The 24,679-nt window shown below is 35.2% G+C and overlaps 2 protein-coding genes across 4 annotated transcripts; one reads left to right on the forward strand and one right to left on the reverse strand.

The window, feature by feature from the left end:
* Positions 1-3,978: 3,978 nt before the first annotated feature.
* LOC112523574 (small heat shock protein C2) lies at positions 3,979-8,506 on the reverse strand. Its single transcript, XM_025133236.1, has 6 exons — positions 8,354-8,506; positions 7,278-7,391; positions 6,016-6,274; positions 5,799-5,919; positions 4,820-4,978; positions 3,979-4,225 (listed from the first exon to the last, which is right to left on the reverse strand). The coding sequence occupies exons 1-6, from the start codon at positions 8,456-8,458 to the stop codon at positions 4,174-4,176; spliced, it is 810 nt and encodes a 269-aa protein (XP_024989004.1). The 5' UTR covers positions 8,459-8,506; the 3' UTR covers positions 3,979-4,173.
* A 3,922-nt stretch (positions 8,507-12,428) lies between these two features.
* On the forward strand, positions 12,429-19,014 carry LOC112523004 (heat stress transcription factor A-4c-like). Of its 3 annotated transcripts, none has more exons than XM_025132417.1 (3): positions 12,429-12,687; positions 12,956-13,297; positions 17,755-19,014. In XM_025132417.1, the coding sequence occupies exons 2-3, from the start codon at positions 13,079-13,081 to the stop codon at positions 18,766-18,768; spliced, it is 1,233 nt and encodes a 410-aa protein (XP_024988185.1). In that variant the 5' UTR covers positions 12,429-12,687; positions 12,956-13,078; the 3' UTR covers positions 18,769-19,014. The 3 variants fall into 3 exon arrangements, with proteins under 3 accessions (XP_024988185.1, XP_024988186.1, XP_024988187.1); XM_025132419.1 differs by lacking the exon at positions 12,429-12,687 and adding an exon at positions 17,558-17,674 and having other exon boundaries at positions 13,241-13,297; XM_025132418.1 differs by having other exon boundaries at positions 12,528-13,297.
* The last annotated feature ends 5,665 nt before the right edge of the window (positions 19,015-24,679 follow it).

Here is a 24,679-nt window from a genome sequence, read left to right on the forward strand (position 1 = left end):
ATATATTATATATACTGTGAAAAAATATTTTTAATATTTACGATTTATACTTTTATAGTTATATATATATATATATATATACTATATATTTTGGGGTTAACCTGTCCAAATTGCACTATATAGTATATTCTGAATTAATATGTTCTTGGGTTATATAGTATATATATATATATATATATACATGTGTATTAATTCAACCTTAATCTGAGTTTCTGGACAATAAAGAGGGTAAACAGTTGAAATTTCATTCTAAAACTCATCTTTTTTGGTCTTTTCATGGCTTATAATCTGTTAAATTTGTAGTTTTTTATTGATTTTGAGTGTTTATCTTAAAACTCAAGTTTATTGGTTCTTTGCTCTTGGTGTAAATCGAACACATTTGTGGAGTCGTTTAAATATATTGGATTTTAAATATATTGCATTTTAAACTGTCATATAATTTTTTTCATCGATAGTCTGTAATTGAAACCATAACTCTTTATTTATTCAAATTGTATTAATATGTAAAAACCAAGTGTAACCTATATCATCATTAAATCTTATCTTATAAAACCAGTGAAACTTCAAAATCGTTAAAATTCATGGCTCCCGCTGCATTGCGCGGGTACACAACTAGTTGATTTACAAAGTGTAAATACAATTTACAAGGTAAGAGTAAGATTAAAAATGATTAAAGATAAAAATCTTTTCTTACGCTTCTCACTTTTAGCTTTTATTTTCGTATGATCCTCTTTCTCTCTCTCTCTCTCTCTCTCTCTCTCTATATATATATATATATACACACTCGTATAAATTTATATGGATAATTGTGAAATCCAATTTCAACCACAAATCAATAGACAAATTAATAAACTGATATTTTTGTTAATTTGACTTAAAATTTTAACTTAAGGGCATTTTAGATATTTATTTATTTTTTATCTCTCATCTGCTCTCTCTTCTGCTTCCGGCCTCCGATAAACCTTATTTCGGCAAATACCATGTGATACCCAAAATACACCAAGATACACAAGTGATACCCAAAAAATACATATAATGTAATATTCAAAACACATCAAGTAAACTTCGAGACCACTATGATACCAATTATGGTACAATTGTGATACCAACTATAGTATTCCTATGATACCGACGCGYGTGTGTGTGTGTTTGTGTATATATATGTGGAGAGTCATTTAATGGAGAACTAAATACTAGTGTGATACACACCATGCGCAATGTGATACCAAAATAAAGTAATTAATCTAATTAAAACTATTAATCTAATTAAAGTAAATTAAAATATTAAATTAATTAAAGTAAATTAAATAATTAACTCAAATTATTAATGTACCCTTCTATTTTCTTTTAAAAAAATATTAATTATCTTAAATAATCGACTCACGATAAATTTTATAATTATCATAAACTAATTAGTTCTCATTTAATTACAACTTATAACAACTCCCATATAAATATAAATTATGTTTTTTCGTTTTATATAAATTTGGAAGAGTGGACGAAGTCAGAGGAAGACAAGGGGCAGACACGTTTTCATTAATTGGACTTGCTCTACACGTAGTGGACCGTACGCGCTTCCTTATCAACCCCATGGGGACCGCTGCTTTTTTCTTTTTTGGTATATAATTTACACGTGGAAAAAAGTTTAGAGAAATTACGTTTTTAGTCCTTGTGGTTTACTAAATTTTTTGGATTTTGTCCCTATGGTTTTAGAATTTCGATTTTCATCACTATAATTTGCAATTCATTCTATTTTTGTCCCTGAAGATAAAAACACTGTTTTTAAGTATGATGAACTAAAATAGAAATGAATTATAAATTATTAAAATGAAAAAAAAACAATAAATTTTAAATCATAAGGTCGAAAAAGGTAATTAATTATAAACCATAGATAGGCATGAGAATGTGTCCCGACCCGTGGGGGAAACCGGTCCATCCGCTCCGGTCGGGGACAGGGATTCCCCCCTAAATCGGGGATGGGGACGGGACGGGTATGATATTCCTCGTTCCGTCTCGTACCCATTTTATATATATATATATATATTATTTATTTCAACTAAAACGATAGTTTATAATTTCTTATTTTCTAACTAGGTTTATAATCTAGATTGTTTTTTTAATGTTAATATGTAATATTTTGTATGTCAAGTCAAAATACAATTACTCGATAAGTTTTGTATATGACTCCATATGATTTTATATTACTCAGTATGTTTTGGTATACGTCACTTTAAGTTTTTTTGGATTTAATTGAACTTTTTTGGTTTTAAGTTATTAGTTCTTATATGATATTGTGGTTTTTTGTATTAAATTAAATTCATTTTGATTTTATATTTATTAAAAATGTTTGAGATTTAAACATGTATGTTATCTCACAACGAATTTGCATATGAATCAAGTTGGACATAACATCAATAATTTTGTTTATGCATGTAGTGTATATCATACGTGAATATATATAATAGGAATATTATTCACTTATATATATTCACATTGTAATAATGTATTCTAAGTGGAATTATTCCTTGTTCTTAACCTTGGTCCAGGATGATCCTAGGCACACCCTCAACCTATTGAAGTGAACACTTGTATCTGAGTGAAAGAATACTTAAGTTGATGCATATTTCATTTGGTTTTTGATATGTAAGCCATGTTTAAAGTCGTTTATCAAACGTTTACCGACAAAAGTCTCTACTCTCACTTACCTTATTGTATAACATTCACAATCATCAACATGTATTGTTGGTAAACATCTTACTCATAAGTGCTAACCGATAAAAAAATCTTCTCTCTCACTTACTGTGTAATTTCTTAGTTCTTGTCATCAGTGGCGGATCCAAGATTTTTGTTCAGTTGGGTCACCTTTAAGGTAGACTAAAAACCCACAAAATTGTCCGATGTGTTTTTAACCTAATTACAACGTTTTCGAGGGAATTTTAAAGTTTTTTGGTTGATTTCAAAGGATTTTTTAGTGTTTTTGTCGATTTCGAATAACTTTTTTGGTTTTTTTGATTGATTTCAACAGATTTTTTTTGTTAGAGTAACAGTTTTGATTGGGGTTGGGGGCCCACGGAAAAATGTAATGGGGGAAAGTGAAAGGTAAATCATGTAAAACATAAATTTCAACATATGAATTTTTGTTTTTGAGTTTTTGACTGGGGTCCCTTCCCCCCTCCTTTAAACCACTACATCCGCCCCTGCTTGTCATACTCACCCGGTAAACATTTACCGAGTAAAAGTTCGTTAAAATGACACCTTAGCCTCTCTTTCTTATCAATCACTTGCATAATTTATATTCTTTTCATAGGATCTTCTTATCGTTAAATATAAAATTTACGTTGTAATTTGTCCAAAATTACAATTTACTTAAATCCATATTTGGTTACTTATATTGAAAATGATATTTTTGCCACATTGATGATGAAGATATTATTATCATGTTCATAAAATAAAAGCTTGCCAAATTCATTGTTGAATATATGATTTATAAAGTAGTTACATACATTTATTTTATGGATTGATCACTTCACAGATATAATTTCATTTTATAGTTGACTTATTTAATTTTATTTACATTTACATAATTATGTTTAAGGGGACCACTCTAATCGGAATTTCTAACCCTCTCCAAACCAGACCAACCTATTACTCACACTCAAGGGCCGTTTACCTAAACACTTACCCGGTAAGCATTTACCATTAAAATTCAACACTATCGCTTACTTACCGGATAAGATTTTATTCACTAAAACGCATCGTATGCAACAATTTATTCCGGTAAGAGTCCTCGTCCTTACTTACCGGGTAAGACTCTCGATTCTTGCCTTTGCTCTTACTGGGTAAGATTTTTAGTTCTTGCCATATTCATCCGGTAAAGTAAAGTGACTTGGTAAGCGCTTACCCGGGTAAGCGTTTGGTAAACGGCACCTCGAAGAGTAGAGAGACTGTTTTCGTAAAGCTACGCAACAAATACAAGAATTACCAGAAGTATGGGATGTGTACCCCTACTGATGCATACAGTGTGAATATTAACATATTTTATGTGATTTGTACACGGTCTGTCTGAGTAGCGAATGATTTAATTCATTAAATACACCAGATATAACTTTTGAGATTTATACTACAATATACAAGTATATATATATATATATACGAATTACCCGAGAGGCTGCATCACCAGACTGGGACTCGAAGTTTAGGGATGGTAACACGTAAAAGGCCGTCCCTGCACAAGTAATATTCTATCAACATCAAGTTTCATTCAGGAACGTCATGGGTTAAACCAAACAAAACCAGTAAATCCCACATAAGTAGGGTCTAGGGAGGTAGAATGTATGCAAACCATACTCTACCTTGAGGGGTAGAGACGGGGAAATCATAGATTCTACTCACGAAAACATTGCATGCAGAGGAATCACAACCCCGGAGAGCCTTGATAACCAGGGTCTCTAGTTTGAGCATCACAAGGAAGGGAATGACCAGGACTGGACTAGACAGACGAGAGTAAGGTAGGCGGTGAAAAAACCTTGTGAGTTTTTAGGGTTTTAATTTGACATGGGTAGTTTAGTAATTTATCAATTTTGTCCCATCCTCTTATTTTTGACTTCCGACTTTTGTTCCACCTATTTTGATGGGACAAAAATGCATCACTCATTCATGTCTTGTCCCGGTCTAAATGTTGCACCAAACGTGAGAAATTTTAGTTTCAGTCCTTTTCCGTCTTGTCCCATACACCAAACGCACAAAGGAAAAAAAGAAACAATAAGCTAGAACAACAACAAATGCTGGCACACAGGATGAATTGAAGATGCTGACTTACAAAAATTCAGCTGAAACAGAATCTGGATTCACATCAAGGGGTAGTGGCCACACGATTTCGAAGGGACCTTCTAGAATCTCCCTTCTGTAATATGAAGAGCTCGCACGATCACTAAAAGAGCAGCTTGTAGTCCTCCCCTTGGCTGTTTGTACAATCAGACTATCGAGAAATTTGTCAGCAATTATTTGGAATTTAATCGATGACATATAAACATGGGAAAAAGCATGATTGTGGCAAGCAAAAACCATGTTTGGTTGTGGGATGGATTAGAAGTTTAGAATGATGTCGCGTTGTTTAATCACACATGCTTTTGGACTAGAGCGGGGGTGCGTAGAGATAGTACGGTTTAGGTTTAGTTAAATGACTTTAAATGAGTTTTCAATTAGAACCATAACCGTTCTTTTTATTTTCTTAACTCAATAACCTCCAAATCATCTGAACTTATGATGTGCTATAAAATCTTGAAAAATAACTAGATGGTTAGTTTGTAAAAGTGACTTCCAATAAAGGTCATTTAACTAATGCGTTGCTTACAAGTTACAACCTGCTTACCACCTGTTACCAGGTAAGAGGACAGAGATGCTGTTGTTTACCAAGCCCCTCTTATCACGGACTATTTTGCCAAATAATTTTATTAACATAACCTTCGGACAAGTTTAATGACATTCTTGTATATGGAAGTGACATTCTCAAACTTGTAAGCAGGTCATGGATTTAAAAGAAAATTGTGAGACGGTCAGTCAACCTGTGGACCCTCTTTAAGCTGGGGGGTCGTCTTGCTCGGTCAGTCATTAGTGCTGACCCAGACGCAGTCTTACCCCGTTAGCGCTTACCTAATTAGGTGCATTGTGGGTGTATATGGTGTATGTGGGTATTTTCTGTGCTGGGGCATGGGAGTGTGCTTAGGTTTTGTGCCAGAACCATCTTGCCACAGCAATGTGATGTGCTATTTATGCACACTTAAGAGAAATAACCTTACGTTGTATTATGAACTTCAACTCTTATGTCATCTTTACTAATCCCTGGCAGTTCTATCAGCAGAATATATTTTCCTTTAGATTCTGCAACGTCCATCCTTGGGGATTGTTTTTCCTCGAGTCCTGTATCATATGAAGCGTCAATATGGAAATTTTGAATGAATGAAGTAACATAACTGATGTGTGAAAGTCCACATGCCATTTGACAAATTTGATTACCGAGATGTTTAGTAGTATGCATGCTGTTCTTGGGGCTGAATTTCCTTGGCACGTCTCTTTCTACGGTTGTTCTGGCAAACTTGGGTGGCTGGGGAGAAGGTAACATGTAATCATCAACGGCATATTGAAGATTTCTTACTTTTGGAACATTGGAGTTAATGCTGGCCGGCTGAGAAAACAAGGGTGTCACAAGTTCAGAGGACCCGTCTTTATGGGATAGAGTGGACATGGAAGGCAGACTAGACTGGCCAGAAAAATCCTGGAAAGCACAGGTGAATGTTAGATGCTCAATCTGATAGATTAAACCTCTTGACTTTTCAAGTTACRAATTCATATGTTTTTTATTACAAAACATTTCCATTTCCCAGCACTTTTGTTTTCCTTAAACAGTTCAAACACACATGAAACCTGTTAAAAAAGCACAGGTGAATGTTAGATGCTCAATCTGATAGATTAAACCTCTTGACTTTTCAAGTTACRAATTCATATGTTTTTTATTACAAAACATTTCCATTTCCCAGCACTTTTGTTTTCCTTAAACAGTTCAAACACACATGAAACCTGTTAAAAAAGCACAGGTGAATGTTAGATGCTCAATCTGATAGATTAAACCTCTTGACTTTTCAAGTTACGAATTCACATGTTTTTTATTACAAAACATTTCCATTTCCCAGCACTTTTGTTTTCCTTAAACAGTTCAAACACACATGAAACCTGTTAAAGATAAGTCTCAAATCCACAACCACTGGATCAAGAGACTCGGCTGGTACCAGTTTGACCAAAGGGTAGTGTTCCACTATTGCTGGTTACTGAAAGTTTGCATGGTTATGTTTTCTTGTGCATGCTTCTGGTTGTGTGATTTATCTGTTTGTTTCTTCAGCTGTTTAAATGTTGTTTATTTCTGAAGCTTTTTCAATTTTTAGCATTGCCTTTCTTATTTTCAAGTTCTTATTTTTCTATTTCTGTAATTTTTTTGGGCAAGCTTTGTCATTTCTTTTGGCACACTTAGCGCAAGCCAGGGTCTTCACAGCACAACCACTCTACTCTTCGGTGTAGAGGTCAGGTCTGTGTACACCCCCCCCCCCCTCTCGGTTGGACCCCTTCTCCGGGTCAGACATACTAGGTTTGGTTGGTTTGGCTTGGTTTTTGGAAGTTTGCATGGAGGAAAGTTTAAGTTGAAAGCTAATACGTTTAACATAAAAAGTAATATTATACACTACGTTTTGCAAAAACATAAGGGTAATGTACGCCAAATTTAAGACCTGTTCTGTTGAAGCCTGCCTCATGAAACCACCTTGGGACCTCGAATCTTGTCTGGCAAAATCAATACGATTATCACCTCTCCTCTTGATGGAGGTTAAACCACCACTGCAATTCTGAGGCAATAAAAGCAACCGAATGAGTAAAGTTTATATAACATACAGATATTCAGCAAAACAAGGATCAGAGAGTGTGACTAAAGTCCTATACCAGCAGTCAATTGGACATCCAATCCACAATTACTAATTTGTTCAAACAACACATTATGCTTCTAGGTTTGAACCGTTTGCATAACCATGAATCTTGATGTTCCTCTTGTGATGGAAATAGGAGTAGATTCATATTACATAATTTTGTGTAGCCCTTTCTTAAATTTGAACCAAATTTAAAGTAAATAGACGAACGGTTAATGGACCATTCATGTAACTCGATTTTATATTGGTGACAACCTTCTTTACACCCTTCACCCAACCCCTAAATGCATAGGCAACGCCTTCTATGTTTGGATTGGTCATGAAATCTCCCTTGTTATCCAAAGAGAATAGAACTTGTAATGTTTAAACCTAGAACATAATTAATAAAGCTACATGCAAATAGCAACAGATCTTATATTTGAGCAGCAATATATTCCCCATGAAACAAAACATTCCTTATGATATGACATAATTGTATTACATATAAAGGTATAGTACACACAACATATAATCATATCGATATAAATACAGTTACTCCACCTCGATAAAACAGTCTGTTGAATAAGATATAGCAACATCAGAATTAGTATTCATCTAGTCTACGAACACAAACTCAAATTTGAATACGGAGCACGCACATACTTCAACAATTGTCCAATACCGAATCCGTTTGTTGACAGAACAAGCCAAATTCAAAGAAATTAACACATCAAAACCATAAATCTCCTTAAAACACGTCAGTTTTAATCAATCAAACAACTCAATTATTTTGGAAAGTAGTGGATAAGATGATTGTTTCTGAATCGATTTAGGCCGGAAACTAATAAAATAGTAGTAATCTGAAATCATTTACGCTTCAAAACAATAACAAGAGAGCCGATTACCAGAGGGAAAACATGAGGGCCAACTGCGGTTGCAGAGATGTTATCCGCGGGAGATAAATGAGCAGTAATGATCTCAACTCTCCGTCTCGCCGTTTGAGCCTCCATCTCCCTGCTGCCTGCTTGACTGAAGCTCGCCGGTTTTGATGGTTCTTGTAGACAGAATAATGGGTTTTTTTATGGGTGATATACAAGAACGTGTCCTACGTCTCACTCTCAGGTTCACCTGGTGCGGGTCGGGTTATGAATTGCTCCATAAAATAAACCATGATCTCGACTCATGGTTATTTGGGAAAAAAATCGATTACTGACAATCCAACTAATCGGTGAACGGAATTGATATGGTGTATTTCGGTGTACCTCATTAGTGTTGATATTCAATTAGAGTGGAAATATCTTATCACTATTCTCATTGTAACTTTCTTTCTCATGGAAACCTAACCCCAACTGGCATTACATGAAACCTACTTTAAAGACACCAGTATGAGGAAGCATTTTCTGGCCTACTCACCGGTTGAAGCTAGCGAACTGCATCAAATCATACTCATTATCCGTCTTGTATTTGAATAAAATCATCTCACCTTGTTAATAACTCAGTTACATGTCAAAACCATTTTGATTCATAGTTGCCGGTTCTTGTTTTGGGTCATACAAGTTTGAATATATTTATAAAAAACAACATATAGTATAACTTCTTTAAATTATATATATACATATAAAGAATGATTCAAACGAGAACATCTTCATTTTACGAGAACGTGAGAACACCATTTTACCATAAACAATCACATGTGATACTATTATTCGGTTACATATGATACACATGAATACTAAATCACATACATGAATGACTTTTGACGCAATCTACGTTGTAGGTCGAGTCGCTCTTACACTAGTAAGCCTCCTCACATGTACTATCACATGTGATAAATGTGTTATTAATGTGATACTATAATTCATCAATACTATCATATGTGATACTAAATCATAGACGCATACTACCTAAGTTGCAAGACACGACATCCATACACCACCAAGTCCACTTCAGTGTATTATCACATGTGATAAGGATGTTTTTCGCATTCTCGTAAAATGTAGATGTTCTCGTTTGACACCCCCCCACACCCCCCCCCACACACATATATATATTTATATATATATATATATACATATATATATATATATATTACTACAGGAGACAATTGTTTATAACTCAAAAAATGTCATAAAATCACATCTTCTATATTTCACAAATAAAATTAAAATCTTATTTTATTAAATTGTCTTATTTTTTAATTAACCTACATATTCAACCCGTCATACAAACCGATCAATTTTAAGACGACCACTCGCTATGTGGGTATTCCAGAGTCATCACATTAAAACCTTCATGACCACAATAATTTTTTTTATTTTTTCTTTGATTTGAACTTGAGACCTCAGACACTTTTAACATGTAAATATCAAACTCAAATCAATTAGACACCACCATTCTGGTTATCTTGATTTTATTTGTAACTCTAAAAGAATCATCGGTATGATATTATAGATCATATATTTATATAGTTTTTTTTTATAAATATATTATCTTATTATTTTATCAAAATCAATGATTTATTCAACCAACACAAATAAAACATTATCTCAAAACATTTATTATTATTTGAGTATTAATTTAAGAAATGTTTTATTGCAAATAAAAACCTCACAATATTTTCATATGTCTAATAACATATTTTAATATAAAAAACTAAATAACTATAATACCAATTTTGATAAAATTAATATCTTAACTAATTGATTATAATAAACTAGAAGGGTACTCGTGTGATGTATCAAGATACATTTTGATTTCAGTGTTTTGTTTTAATTTTTTTTTATTTCGATATAATACGGTTTTATGTGGTTTTGAGAAAACGATAATGTTTTTATTTTTGAATAAAATATAAATTTGAAAATATCATAAAATTTTGAAAAAAAAAAATATATTTATATCAGTATCAAATTAATCTTTTTAAAAGTTCTTGTATTTTGGTGTAATCTCCTTAATTCAATTTTTTTAATTTAGGTTTAATAATTTAATTTTTTTATAAAGATAATAATTAAGTATTCTGTTAGAACTCAATGATTATCTTAATTATATTTTAGATATTTTATATATAAAATGAGATGTTTATCCAATATTTGATTATGTTTATCTGCAGTTAATTATACGAATTCAAATATGAAATTCTAATAAGTTGTACTTATGCACAATTTACTTGTAATATTAAATTATTTAATGCATCAATAAACAGTATTTCGTGCATAAAAATGGTTTTTAAGAGTTTTTGTCAAATTTTTTATAATATTGTATAGATAATAGTTGTACACAAATAGTTCTATTACAATCTTCGAATGTGGGTTCCAACATTTTTAGTGATGTAAACTAGTAGAGTCGATCAACTATCAGGTTATTTGGATTTAACTGATTTAATAAAATTATATCAGATCATAATTTAAACTCAGTACTCCTTTAATAATTTTAAGTTACATATTATGACCTAAAATTTAAGTTTCAAATATATGGAATATGGTCCCAAATTCTAGATCTGTTAACTCATTTATCGTCTCAAATTGGATACTTTTTATATTCCAATCGTATGAATTATAAATATGTGAACATGTTCCGAAAAAAAATGCATGCACATATAATTCGTCTCAACCTGAAAAAGTCAAATATTGATATCATTGAAGTCAAACTTAAGGGCCGTTTACTAAACATTTACTTTGTTAAGCGCTTATTTGTTCAAGCATTTTACTAGGTAAATATAACGAAGACCAAAAATCTTACCCGATAAAAATACAATGATCGAGAGTTTTACCCGATAAACACTTATCAGTTATAAACACTTATCATCAATTTCTTTTCATGGTTGGGAATATTAACTCATAAAGTAAACAAAGTGACGACTCTGTCACCAAGTACTTATTCAATAAACGTTCGTTAAACTACCTCTTACCTATACTATATTATAAACATTTGACAATAAAATTTAAAAATCATCTTTTATACATAAAGTACTGTTTATTGATACATATTACTTAAAATTTAAGATTACAACTAAATTGTGCGTGAATACAACTTATTAAGCTCAATGTTTGAATTCGTTTAATTAATTGTAGATAAATATGACCAAATACAAGATAAAATTCTTATTTTAAATATAAAATTTAAAATATAATTAAGATGATTATTGGATTTATTACGTAGGGGCCGTTTACCAAATGCTTATCCGGGTAAGCGCTTACCAAGTCATATTACCTCATCGAATGAATATGGTAAAGACCAAGAATCTTACCTGGTAAGAGCGGGACAAGGACCAAGAGTCTTACCCGATAAGTGAGGGCGCCGACTCTTACCACAGTAAGCGCTCACCGGGTAAATTGTTACATGCGATATCGCTTTGGTAGACTAAAATTATACCCTGTAAGTAAATAATATTGTTAAATTTTACCGATAAGCACTTACCAAGTAAATATTTGGTAAACAACTCCTTAGTTATTGTCTTTGTAAAAATTATATTATTAAATCAAAAATAAATTACCTTGTCATCAAACCTAAATTAAATCATTAATAAAAAATTGAAATAAAGAAATTACATAAAAAATAGAATTTATATATATATATATATATATATATATATATTTTAATTCTATGACACCTTTAAATTTATATATTATTAAGAAAAACATTATTACTTAGTTAAAACAACATAAATTAATATTATAACATCGACAGAGACAAAAAAAAAAGTAACGAATCCCTAAGATTGGACTTCAATCTCGAGAAAGTCATGAAAGTTAAATAAAATGAAATATTGAAATCGAAATATATCTTACTGTATTATACGAGTACTCTTCAAAACAAAATTAATATTCAAGATCAACTAAAACCTAAAAATTATTTGGCGTGGGTTATAACTTTATTGAATAAAATGAACAATAAAATCATGATATAATAACTCTAAAAAATCTAATCCAAACACCCCTAAAACTCCTAATTCCATTTTAGTGCAATTAAATTATGTTCATCCATGGCCGCTAATGCTCATTATAGGAGACACATGGCGGCGGCGGCGGCTTCTTAAAGTCCACCTGTGTCGCTGGTTGCTTCCCCTCCTTTTCGGGACGAACCCAGATCATATTTTTTTCATTGCCCTATCACAAACCCTTCTTTCTTTCCTCCTGCTCAAAAATCAAGCACACGCTTTCATATTCAACTCGATCAAATCCAACCTCTTCAACTTCAAACTCCAAAGTCAACTCCTTCGTCTTCTTCCTCTATTCTGGTCAAGGTAAATTCTTCTATACGAGGATACAAACAGTTTCTTTGATCTAAACCCTATTCTCATGTTCTCAAATCAAATCTCACGTTTGTTTCATGTTATTTGACCTGGTCCAGTGGGAGATCTTTGGGGAAATGTATTATTTCATTAATTGCTATTAGATATGATGTTAGGATTTATTGTTTTGTTAACATGGAAATTGGGTTTATTGATTGTGAATAGTCTTCTGATTTGTGATAACTGACTTGTTCTAGTGCTGATTATCGATTTGATCCAGGTGGGGTAGGTTGGTTGGAGTTTCGCTAATTGAAAATTAAGAGGGGCTATTTGAGATGCTTTTAGTGAATTTGGATCTGAATTCTAGAGGCTGAAGTGGTTGATTGAAGTTTTTCTTGATCTTATGATGGATGGTTCTCAAGGCGGTTCAAATTCATCACCACCATTTCTCACAAAAACATATGAGATGGTAGATGATCCCTTGACTGATCATATTGTTTCTTGGAGTCATATTGGGACTAGTTTTGTTGTTTGGAATCCACCGGAATTCGCTAGTGAATTGCTTCCCAAGTACTTCAAGCACAACAATTTCTCCAGTTTTGTTCGACAGCTCAATACATATGTAAGCATATATATATATATATTCTTGTATGCCTTGTTTATTTACATTGTTTGGGTAATCATGGGTGTCTGGTCGAGTTTGGCCTATGCATATCCCATGGGGCCTGGAAGATAACTAGTGGGAAAAATCCCTGGTGGCCCTGAGGAGACTCAAATGGGCGACATATGGGGGTGAACCGGCCCTCATGCCTATGCTTTGGGTTGTGGTTTTTTAATCTTTATATACCCAAGCATGAATGCATCTACTTGGGCTTGATAACATGAACTAGATTACCTAGGTTTGTACGCCCTATTGACGTCTATTTGTGCATTGAGTAATGTAATATGTGCCAAATGGATGCGGGTAAAATTAGAAGTTAGTAACCACTTGTGAGGAGTTGATTATAGAGAAACCTTAGGGAAAGAATGGTATATGTTACAAAGTGAGGACTTCTTTATGCATATATGTATATAGTGGGAGGTTCAAATTAGAAAGCTAGATATCGTGAGAAGGTAAGAAAGGGGAAGTTAATGGAAGGTTCATATGTGAATCATTGAAAAAATCTGAAAAAAGAATCTATTTGAAGATGCATATGTGAACGAAAGTTGCAAATTATTCATACAGGTTCACATATGCATCTTTAAACGGATTTTTTTCAATAATTCACAAATGAACCTTTCTTAACCTTCTCTTCTTACCTTCTCACGACATTTAACCTCTTCTTACCTTCTCACATATGCTTAGTTGTTTTAAATTGAGCTCAAGTAATTGGACTACAAAAAAGTAGAAGTTGAGTTTAGTTTTTGGCTCAATTTTCTGCTGAATGAATTTTTTTTAGGGCTAACACTTACCAAGCTGCTTAATTGATTAGTTCCGGTTAATAGAGTAAACCAAACTAATCCCATTCCCACCTACCCTTATTAAATCCATCTAGCTTTAGTGTTTGAAACACTTAACTATGTGATTTTGTTGGTAACCAAGGCCGGCGGGTGTTATCAAAGCATAGGTGGCTGATTAGGCAAATATAAGGTGGATATTTAGAACTTCTGTCTTCGGGTAAAACATTTTTTCATTTCATAATTGCTTCTAATTGATGAAAACAAAGAAAAAGATGGTTATTAGACACTACTGTGATGGACTACCCCTATGGATTGGTTCAAATAAACGAGCCATGGCTAAAAGCATTGAAGGTTGACTAGATCTTTACACTGTGTTCTCGAGTCCTTTTTTACGAAGGAAAGGGAAGGAAAGTTGGGAGAATGAAAAAAATCTCGTGTTCTTGAGTTTCTTTAGGAGGGAAAGGGAAGGAAATAATGCCGAGTTTCCTCTAAATATTTCCTCCCAAATGTAGGAGGAAAGGGAGGGGAAGTAATAATAACAATTAAAAATGTTTATGAAATTACACATCCACCCATCAATTACAACCACTATAAAATAAATAAGGGTATATCTGTAAAAATGACATCATTTCTTTCCATCTTGCTCAAGTTGATGAAAATTTATTTTCTTTGCTTCTCTTTCCTTCTTTTCCCTTTCCTCTCAAGAACACAAATAAAAAATTTATTTCCTTTACTTTCTTTTCCTTTCTTCCCAATTTTTTTTGATTAACCTGGATATCCAATCCGCTATGCGAGCCGGCTAATCCCAAGGCGACCACCCGCTTCGCGGGTGGCCCGGAGTCACTGTATTTGAACCTTCGTGGCCACAAGGGGATTTTTATTCCTCCTTGGATTCGAACCTGGAACCTCCAGACACTTTTGACCTTTGTAGCCCGAGCTCAAACCAATCAGGCACCACCCTTGTGGTTTTTCTTCCCAAATTTGAGAACACAACGTAAAAGAGAGTAAGAAACATGGAATCTGGAGATCTGGTTTTAACTAAAAGGGATTCACAATGCCATTTTTTGTAGTTTATCCTTGAATGGACATATAAATCGACGGCATCCCAAACTTTTGCACAGAGGGGATAATTTGGGCTGTCAAATATCATAATATTTTACCTTGTTAATTTATGTTGGAGTATGACATTAATCTGCACCATTATTATAGTGCTCAATTAGCTTATCAAGTATCACTTCTGAGTTGCAATTAGACAGCGGTTGAATCATGTGTAGCCTCTTGTCATATTTAGTAGAAATGTAGAATTTGACCTATTTTCAAAAGAAAAAAAACTAAATTCTTTAGTTCTAAATTCCAACTATGTTCTTCAAATTCGTTTGTAGGTTTTTCTTTTATGAATATTCTTGTAGTTAGTTTCTTACACAATTAAGAGGAAAGAAAGACCGAAGAGAAAAAAAGGTTCCTCCAAAATGGTCTTCATAAACCCCATGGATCCGAGCCATTAATTTCACATCTTGTTTCAAGGACCAAACACACAAAAACATTTCTCAAGAGACGAAACCTGCAGATTGACAAGTAGCAATTGTTGTAGAATTACAGATAACTGTTTCTTGAGTTTATGCATGCTTTTGTATGAAATCAAAGCATAGAGCTTTACCCCTCACAAAACAATGTGTCGTGGGTGATTAATATTTACGATATGCATTCGTCATGGAAACCTTAGATGCACATATACTCATCAGAAGGTCATGGTTTTAAGGATCCATTTCTCATCAGAAGGTCTCATGGGCTTAATTAAAATATTGTTTTTAAGGCTATATAAGTAAATATCTCGAATAAAAGAGAGAGTGTTCTTTTGAATAGAAGTTACTATTTGATATGTGTAGCTGATTCCTTTTGTGGTATCTCACTCTAATGATGGCTGACAAGTATTTTAGATTAGGACTTCAGAAACTCATGAAGAGAGAGAGAGACGCATAGTAGGGGACCGGAAATTAGGGCAAAAGAGTAATTTTATCATGATTTTATTTGGGTTTTTGTTGTTTACTGACACGGTATTAATAGTTAGGAATTTAAGGTAGTTTTAAGATACCAACATAAAGTAGTTGCTTTCTTTCTTCAGCAATCTTCTTGTAACCTAGTACTCCCTCCATCCCAAAAATAAATGTCCACTATAAAAAAGGCACACAGTTTTAGCAATGTGTAATCATTGTACTTTTTAATTAACTAAATGACAATTTTACCCTTAATGATAAGGGAGTAAATACTTTCCAATCTCATAATTAAGGATAGAATTGGAAAGTAGACACTGGGCAATTATTTTGGGACAAACTAACATAGAAATGCGGACACTTGTTTTCGGACGGAGGGAGTAGTTGTTTTTCTTTTTCATCAGTCTTTGGTCTTCTAGACACCCTAACGATAAAACCTCAAGTAGTTATATTGTCATTTTCGTCATCTTTATAGCTGTTTCTTAAAGCTTGGGGTTGCTTAGATCTTTGATCATAATGTGTCGGTTTCACTTGTACCAATTCTTTTTCTTGAAATGGTAAAAATGCACACACCCCCTGTTAGCTGCAAGTCCCTAACTCAATTAGTATCAGTTGGGTCAAAGGCTACCGGTGATTACTTTGTGCACACGACTTGTTCGTAACCAAGTGGGTTGAAGTTGGGTAAACATAAACTTGGACCATGTTGTCATAAGCCTACCATATGCCCCTTCCAACATGTCTATGCTCCATTTTCTTGCTGCAAGTTTTTAATAAATGTATGCAATATTGACACGGATATGTGATAAAAATTGCATTAGTCCATTAGGGTGCGTTTGGTATGCATATGGGACTGGACAGGACTAGACGGGCGAGAGTGAGGTAGGCTGGTGAAAGAATTGTGCAAGGTTATAGTATTTTAATTTGACATGGGTAGTTTAGTAATTTACATATATTGTCCAATCTCCTTTATTTTTGTTCTATCCATTTTGGTGGGACAAACAGTCTGGATAAAAATCTACTGTCCCAAAACCACACATTTCATCCCTCTCCAAACAATGAAACTAAGACACATCAGACTTTTATATATTTTAGATTCGTTTTATTCAAGTTCACATTCTCTATTTGATGATGTGTATTCATGTAATTGGTAAATAGGAATGGGTAGTGAGATTTTGGGACAGCAGATTTTTATCCACTCAATCTTATTCTGTCCCACTCTAATGTCGCACCAAACGTGGGATAAAGTTTTTGTATTGTTCTGTCCCGCAAGTGTTTTGTACACAAACATGATGGAATTTGACATGGGTAATTTAGTAATTTATCAATCTTGTCCATCTTCCTTAATTTTTTCCACCCAGTTTTGTCTTGTCCTAGTCACCTTTAGGGTACTTGAATTTTGTGATTAGTAAATTTTTTCTTATAATCCTAAATTTATGTTTTTTTGCATCTAGATTGTTGGATGTTATATTGTGTGTTGTTGTCGATGTTGCTTCCGTGGTTTAATTGAATTCAGTTAATTTTACGGTCACACATGTTCCGGTTGATTGATGTCATTGATGCAACAAATGGTATCTTGTTTTTTTTGGTTCTTTTTACATCCAAATTTACTTTGTTATATTATATGACATTTTGAAAATGATTTTTATAGGGTTTTAGGAAGATAGATCCCGACCAATGGGAGTTTGCGAACGATGAATTCATAAGAGGACAACGACACCTTCTGAAGAACATTCACCGGCGGAAGCCAATCCATAGCCACTCAGCACCGCCTCAAGGGAGTTCTTCATCCGCCCTATCTCTTTCAGAAAAACAGGAATATGAGGACGATATTAAGCGATTAAAACACGAAACCAGCTCTCTTCGGCTTCAGCTACAAAGGCACAAGAACGAAAATCAAGAAAACGAACAAAAGTTAACTTCTTTACGGGATCGTCTAAAGAACATACAACTCCGGCAAAAGAAAATGATGTCGTTCCTTGCTCAACTACTAGAAAAACCCGGGATTTCGTCCACAAACAACAAAAAGAGAAGGTTACTGATATCTACATACTTGCACGATGAAGCGAACGCCGATGAAAACGAGAATCCAGATGCCAGTCCGTTGTTGAATCACGGGCTAAACAAGCTGGATTCAAGTTTGAAATTTTGGATGGATTTTGTGACCAATATCGTTAAAGCTTCAGGTGAAGAAACATATAATTTTGGCATTGTTTCACAGCCATCAACACTTGTTATACCCGAAAAACGAATCTCTGGTGATTGTGATTCCCCGGATTTGGCCGTATCTTTGAATCATGCCGATAGCCCGGCCGTTTCACTGATCTACGCCAATCAAGATTCTCGAGTGAAATCTTCAGGAATTGATGTGAATGCTGAGCCTGTTGCTGTTGCCGAAGCTGACGCTACAGCTACAGCAGCAGCAACAACAGGCCCAACAGTACAAACAGGAGCAAATGATGTATTCTGGGAACAGTTTCTGACGGAAACTCCTGGCGGTGGCGACACACAGGAAGTTCAGTCGGAAAGACGGGATGTAATTAACAAACACGATGAAGGTAATGTGTTGGGTCAGCGTAAATCTTTATGGAATACAAATAATTTAGATAAAATTACAGAAAAGATGGGAAATCTTAGTCCTTCCGATAAGCTTGATGTTCGATGATACGGTTTATATTTTGGATGTCTCGTTGTACAATACCGCCCATTCGGCCCGTTTCGGATCTTACGTTTTCATCAGGGATTTTTCGTAGTCAAACAATTGTTCAATACCAATGGCTCGTTTAAGCATTGTATTATATTTCAGGGAATGTCGTTTACAATTTTGTCGTGTTTTACCGTAGTGTTTTTGTTGTGTTTTACAGTAGATCTGCTGAATTGTTTCAGCGAAAAGGGGTGGAGGTTTTACAACATGAATCTTTATGGTGTCAAAATATCATGTCATTTTGACCTAATTGGTTTATAGACTTAGCGATACCCAGGTTACCTAGAGTTTAGTTTTTCAAGATATCAAGGGTTTTAAAATTCATCAAAGATGAGGCGTGTGACTATTTACCGTGTATAAATATTATATATTTTAAAAAGAATAATAGAGAAAAACATAAAGCAAAAAAGTCCGGTTTCTGCTTCTTTAATGATAACAATTGGAGAGGGGAGCAAATGGACGGTGGACCTGAAGGCCGGGACCGAGACTTGTTAGGGCCGGTTGCAAAAGGCCCATCCTCGAACGGTCTGGTTACTAAAAGTCCAGTTGATTACAACCATTTAACGATTTTTTAAGTTAAACTTGGTTAAAATGTCTGTAATAATGACTGATTATTGTTTTTTTCAATTAGGACATGTTTAAGGCCTAATCAGATCCGATTTTTAATCAACTTTAATTAGGAAGAAGATTTAAAAAAAATAAAACATTATATTATTTTTAAATCTTACTCGTCTAAAAATGCAAAAAAAAACCTAACGTGAAGCGGAGGCACAATCCTAGTCTCCAAACCCTTGTAATCGACCAGAATTGTCGGAAACATCTGAGATCATGTTTTTGATGGTCAAAGAGTATTTATCTATTTTATTTTGAATTAGTCCAATAAGTCCTAGTATTTGGGGAAGTCCTAGTCTTGTGGGTAACTCCCTGATNGGTCAAAGAGTATTTATCTATTTTATTTTGAATTAGTCCAATAAGTCCTAGTATTTGGGGAAGTCCTAGTCTTGTGGGTAACTCCCTGATTTTCTCTTTTCAGTTTTGCTTCCTGTTTTGTATTGGCTATAAAAGCCTTTCGTAGCTTCTTTAATAAAGYAATCTCTTCCAACTACTAATCTTTGTGTGATCAGTTTTTGAGTTCTCAACAATTGGTATCARAGCCAAACAAGGGCCTTGATAGTGTGTGAGGTTTAGGGTAAACTCAGAAAGCTCAGGATGTCAACTTCAACTTCAGATAGGTTCGTGCAGCCAGCCATTCCGAAATTTGATGGCCACTACGACTATTGGTCGATGATGATGGAGAACTTCCTGCGGAGCAAAGAAATGTGGAATATGGTGGAAGAAGGGATTCCGTCAGCAACCGGGAGTGGAGCGGTTAGTGAGGCGCAAAGAAAGAGTATAGAGGAAGCCAAACTCAAGGATCTGAAGGTCAAGAACTACTTATTCCAAGCCATTGACAGAGAGGTATTGGAAACGATTCTTGACAAGAAGACATCGAAGTCAATCTGGGAGTCGATGCGAAAGAAGTACCAAGGATCCACAAAGGTGAAAAGGGCACAACTTCAAGCACTAAGAAAGGAATTCGAGTTGCTAGCCATGGCAGAAGGAGAGAAAGTAGAYACTTTCCTGGGGAGGACTTTAACTGTAGTGAACAAGATGAAGTCGAACGGCGAAGWCATGGAGGAAAGTACAGTTGTAAGTAAGAWACTCAGATCATTGACATCCAAATTTAATTATGTAGTTTGCTCCATCGAGGAGTCTAATGATCTGAGTACTTTAACTATTGATGAACTACATGGGAGTCTTCTTGTTCATGAACAAAGGATGCAAGGGTACCTTCTTGAGGAACAGGTGCTGAAAATGACGGTTGATGAAAGACCAAGTAGAGGAAGAGGGGGTAGAGGCATGTTCAGAGGAGCACGAGGCAGAGGCAGAGGAAGAGGAAGACARCCCATGAACAGATCTTTGATCGAGTGTTACCACTGTCATAAGTTGGGCCATTTTCARTACGAGTGTCCCRATTTGGAGAAAGCAAATTATGTCGAGACAAATGAAGAAGAGGAGATCGTGTTGATGGCTCATGTAGAAATGGGTCAAACTAAGAAAGAAGATGTCTGGTTCCTTGATACTGGATGCAGTAATCACATGACGGGAAATAAAGATTGGTTCTCGGAGCTGGAAGAAGGTGTTTTCCGAACCGTGAAACTCGGCAATGATACAAAGATGGAGGTTGTCGCAAAAGGTAGCGTAAGGATGCAAGTGAATGGGATTATTCAGGAAATATCAGATGTTTATTTTGTTCCTGAATTGAAAAATAATTTACTTAGTGTTGGACAACTTCAAGAAAAGGGGCTATCGATTTTAATCCAGCATGGAACTTGCAAAATATTTCACCCTATGAGAGGGTTAATCATGCGTATACCATGAGTGGAAACAGAATGTTCTATGTGCTAGCTGTTATGGCACCGAAGAACATGTGTTTGCAGGCAGATGTTGTTTCCGAACAAGAAGCGCACCTGTGGCATTGTCGTTTTGGGCACCTCAACCACAAGGGGCTTAGAACACTTTCTTATAAGAAAATGGTGATCGGCTTACCTCCRGTAAAGTCCCCAAARATGATATGTACTACTTGTTTAACTGGAAAGCAACATAGAGAATCGATACCACATAAGAGTTCATGGAGGGCCTCAAAGATGCTTCAACTAGTACATGCGGATATTTGTGGTCCGATCAGACCTATTTCGAACAGTAACAAAAGGTATTTTTTAAGTTTTATCGATGATTTTAGTCKTAAAACTTGGGTTTATCTGTTACATGAAAAATCGGAAGCATTTGCTAACTTTAAGAATTATAAGATGTGTGTTGAAAAAGAAAGTGGTGAGAAAATTATTTGCTTAAGGACAGACAGGGGAGGTGAGTTCACCTCAAACGAGTTTGAGGAATTTTGCAAAAATCATGGGATCAACAGACAATTAACAGCAGCGTTCACACCCCAGCAGAACGGCGTTGCCGAGAGAAAGAACAGAAYGATCATGAATGCTATAAGGACCGTGCTACACGAGAGGCAAGTTCCCAAAGTATTCTGGCCCGAGGCAGTAAAGTGGTRCGTGCACGTGCAKAACAGGTGCCCAACTGCAGCCTTGGATAACAAAACGCCCGAAGAAGAGTGGAGTTCCATGAAGCCTACGGTCGAATACTTTCGAGTATTTGGGTGTCTAGCCCATGCTCATGTACCAGACCAAAAGAGAAGCAAGTTGGATGATAAAAGCAGAATATGTGTTTTCTTCGGTGTTAGCGATGAATCTAAAGCCTATAGATTGTTTGATCCGGTCACGAAGAAGATTGTGGTGAGCAGAGACGTCATATTTGAAGAAGACAAAGGTTGGGATTGGGGYAGAACTGGAACGGARCACAAAGCTAATAGGCTCACATTGGAAGATGACGATGATAGTAATACGGAAGAAGAAGCTGAGCAAAGTAGAGAATCAGACAGTAGCAGCAGCAGCATCCCAACAGATGAACCGAATAACGACCAGRAGGGTCCGGTTGAAGGGAGGGGTGCACGAAACAGAAAAGAACCAACATGGATGTCAGATTACGAGACTGGGGCAGGCTTGTCGGAAGAGGAAGCAGAGTTAAACATGATGATGTTAATGGTCCAAGGCGAAAGTGATCCTTATCTCTTTACAGAAGCAAACAAAAGTAAGAAGTGGCGAGAAGCAATGGCTACAGAAATAAAAGCCATAGAAAGAAACAATACATGGGAATTAACAGTCTTACCGAAAGGAGTGAAAGTTATTCCAGTCAAGTGGGTTTTCAAAACCAAACTTGATGAAAGAGGGGAAGTACAAAAGTTTAAAGCGAGGTTGGTGGCTAAGGGGTATGCACAACGATACAGAGTGGATTATACGGAAGTGTTTGCACCTGTTGCAAGATTGGATACCGTTTGGGTAATACTTGCGTTAGCGGCACAAAGCGATTGGGAAGTGTTTCAGCTCGACGTAAAAAGTGCTTTTCTTCAYGGTGAGCTCAAAGAAGAAGTGTTTGTCGAGCAGCCAGAAGGTTTTGTAAAGAAAGGAGAAGAAGACAAAGTGTACAGGTTGAAAAAGGCATTATACGGCCTTAAACAGGCTCCAAGGGCCTGGTACAGTAAGATTGAGGCGTACTTTGCACGAGAAGGTTTTGAAAGATGTACGAGTGAACACACTTTGTTCACTAAGTCAAMAGAAGGTAAAATATTGATAGTTAGTCTCTATGTAGATGATCTAATCTACACTGGGAATAACAAAAAGATGTGTGATGAGTTTAAAAACTCAATGATGTTGGAGTTCGATATGTCCGATTTAGGAAGGATGAGGTATTTCCTTGGAGTAKAGGTCATACAAAGTGCAGCTGGAATTTTCATCTGCCAAAGGAGATATGCTCGTGAAATTCTAGCAAGGTTTGGCATGGAAAATAGCAATTCAGTAAAGAATCCTATTGTTCCAGGGACAATTTTAACAAAAGATGAAGCAGGTGATGAATTTGATGCTACTATGTTCAAGCAAGTAGTTGGTTGTCTCATGTATCTCAYTGTGACCAGACCTGATTTGACGTATGGAGTAAGCTTAATCAGCAGGTTCATGGCTCGCCCCAAGGTATCGCATTGGTTGGCAGCAAAGAGAATATTAAGATACATAAAAGGGAGTATCGAGTTTGGTGTTTATTACAAGAAGGGAGAATACAACAAAGGTCTTGYAGCTTATACAGATAGCAGTTATGCTGGCGATCTAGATGATGGAAGGAGCACCTCCGGTTTCGTATTCATGATGGGGTCGGGAGCGGTCTCATGGTCTTCAAAGAAACAGCCGGTGGTGAGTCTGTCAACCACCGAAGCCGAGTACATTGCAGCRGCCTTCTGTGCATGTCACTGCGTCTGGCTAAGGAGAATCTTGGAACAGATTGGAGTCGAAGAGAAAAGTAGTATTGTGCTTCATTGTGATAATAGTTCTACTATTCAACTCTCAAAAGTTCCATGGAAAGAGTAAGCATATCGGAGTAAGGTTTCATTTCCTTAGAGAGCTGGTAAGTGATGGGGTTATAAAGTTGAGCTTCTGTAGCTCAAAGAACCAAGTTGCAGATGTTATGACGAAACCGTTGAAGCTGGACCAGTTTGAAAAGTTTCGAAGCATGCTCGGAGTAATGGAAGTTGGTGCAATAAGCTAAATGCAGATGCTTAGCTCAAGGGAGGGATTGATGGTCAAAGAGTATTTATCTATTTTATTTTGAATTAGTCCAATAAGTCCTAGTATTTGGGGAAGTCCTAGTCTTGTGGGTAACTCCCTGATTTTCTYTTTTCAGTTTTGCTTCCTGTTTTGTATTGGCTATAAAAGCCTTTCATAGCTTCTTTAATAAAGCAATCTCTTCCAACTACTAATCTTTGTGTGATCAGTTTTTGAGTTCTCAACAGTTTTGGTATTCTCGATGATTGCAAGTAAGAAGAACCAAAACACATAGTATATAAAATCTCAATAAAATAACAAAAAAATACTAAAAATCATCAAATTCAGATACATATACTTTGGAAACGAAATTGCTAGAAAATCATGTACAAAATATAAGCAAAATATTACTTACCATTTTAAAATCAAAATTGGTACTACCCTTGTTTAATGAAGTCGTTGTGCCTCGTAACTTGCAACCCTAATCTTGGTTTTAACCGACTAATCTTGGGTTTATAACCGGTTTTATCATGATCTCAAGATTCACGGGGTGGAAAATCTTGGCCTACAAATTCCCAATCAGTCCCAAATCTTTGGGGTTTAGTTTAGTTTTAGATCGTAAATGGACATCATGATGACAGATTCAGATTCAGATTCGGTAAATTTCAGACAACATC

The sequence above is a fragment of the Cynara cardunculus genome (assembly GCF_001531365.2).
Source record: "Cynara cardunculus var. scolymus isolate 2C chromosome LG 12, CcrdV1, whole genome shotgun sequence".
In the NCBI taxonomy this organism is placed as follows: domain Eukaryota; kingdom Viridiplantae; phylum Streptophyta; class Magnoliopsida; order Asterales; family Asteraceae; genus Cynara; species Cynara cardunculus.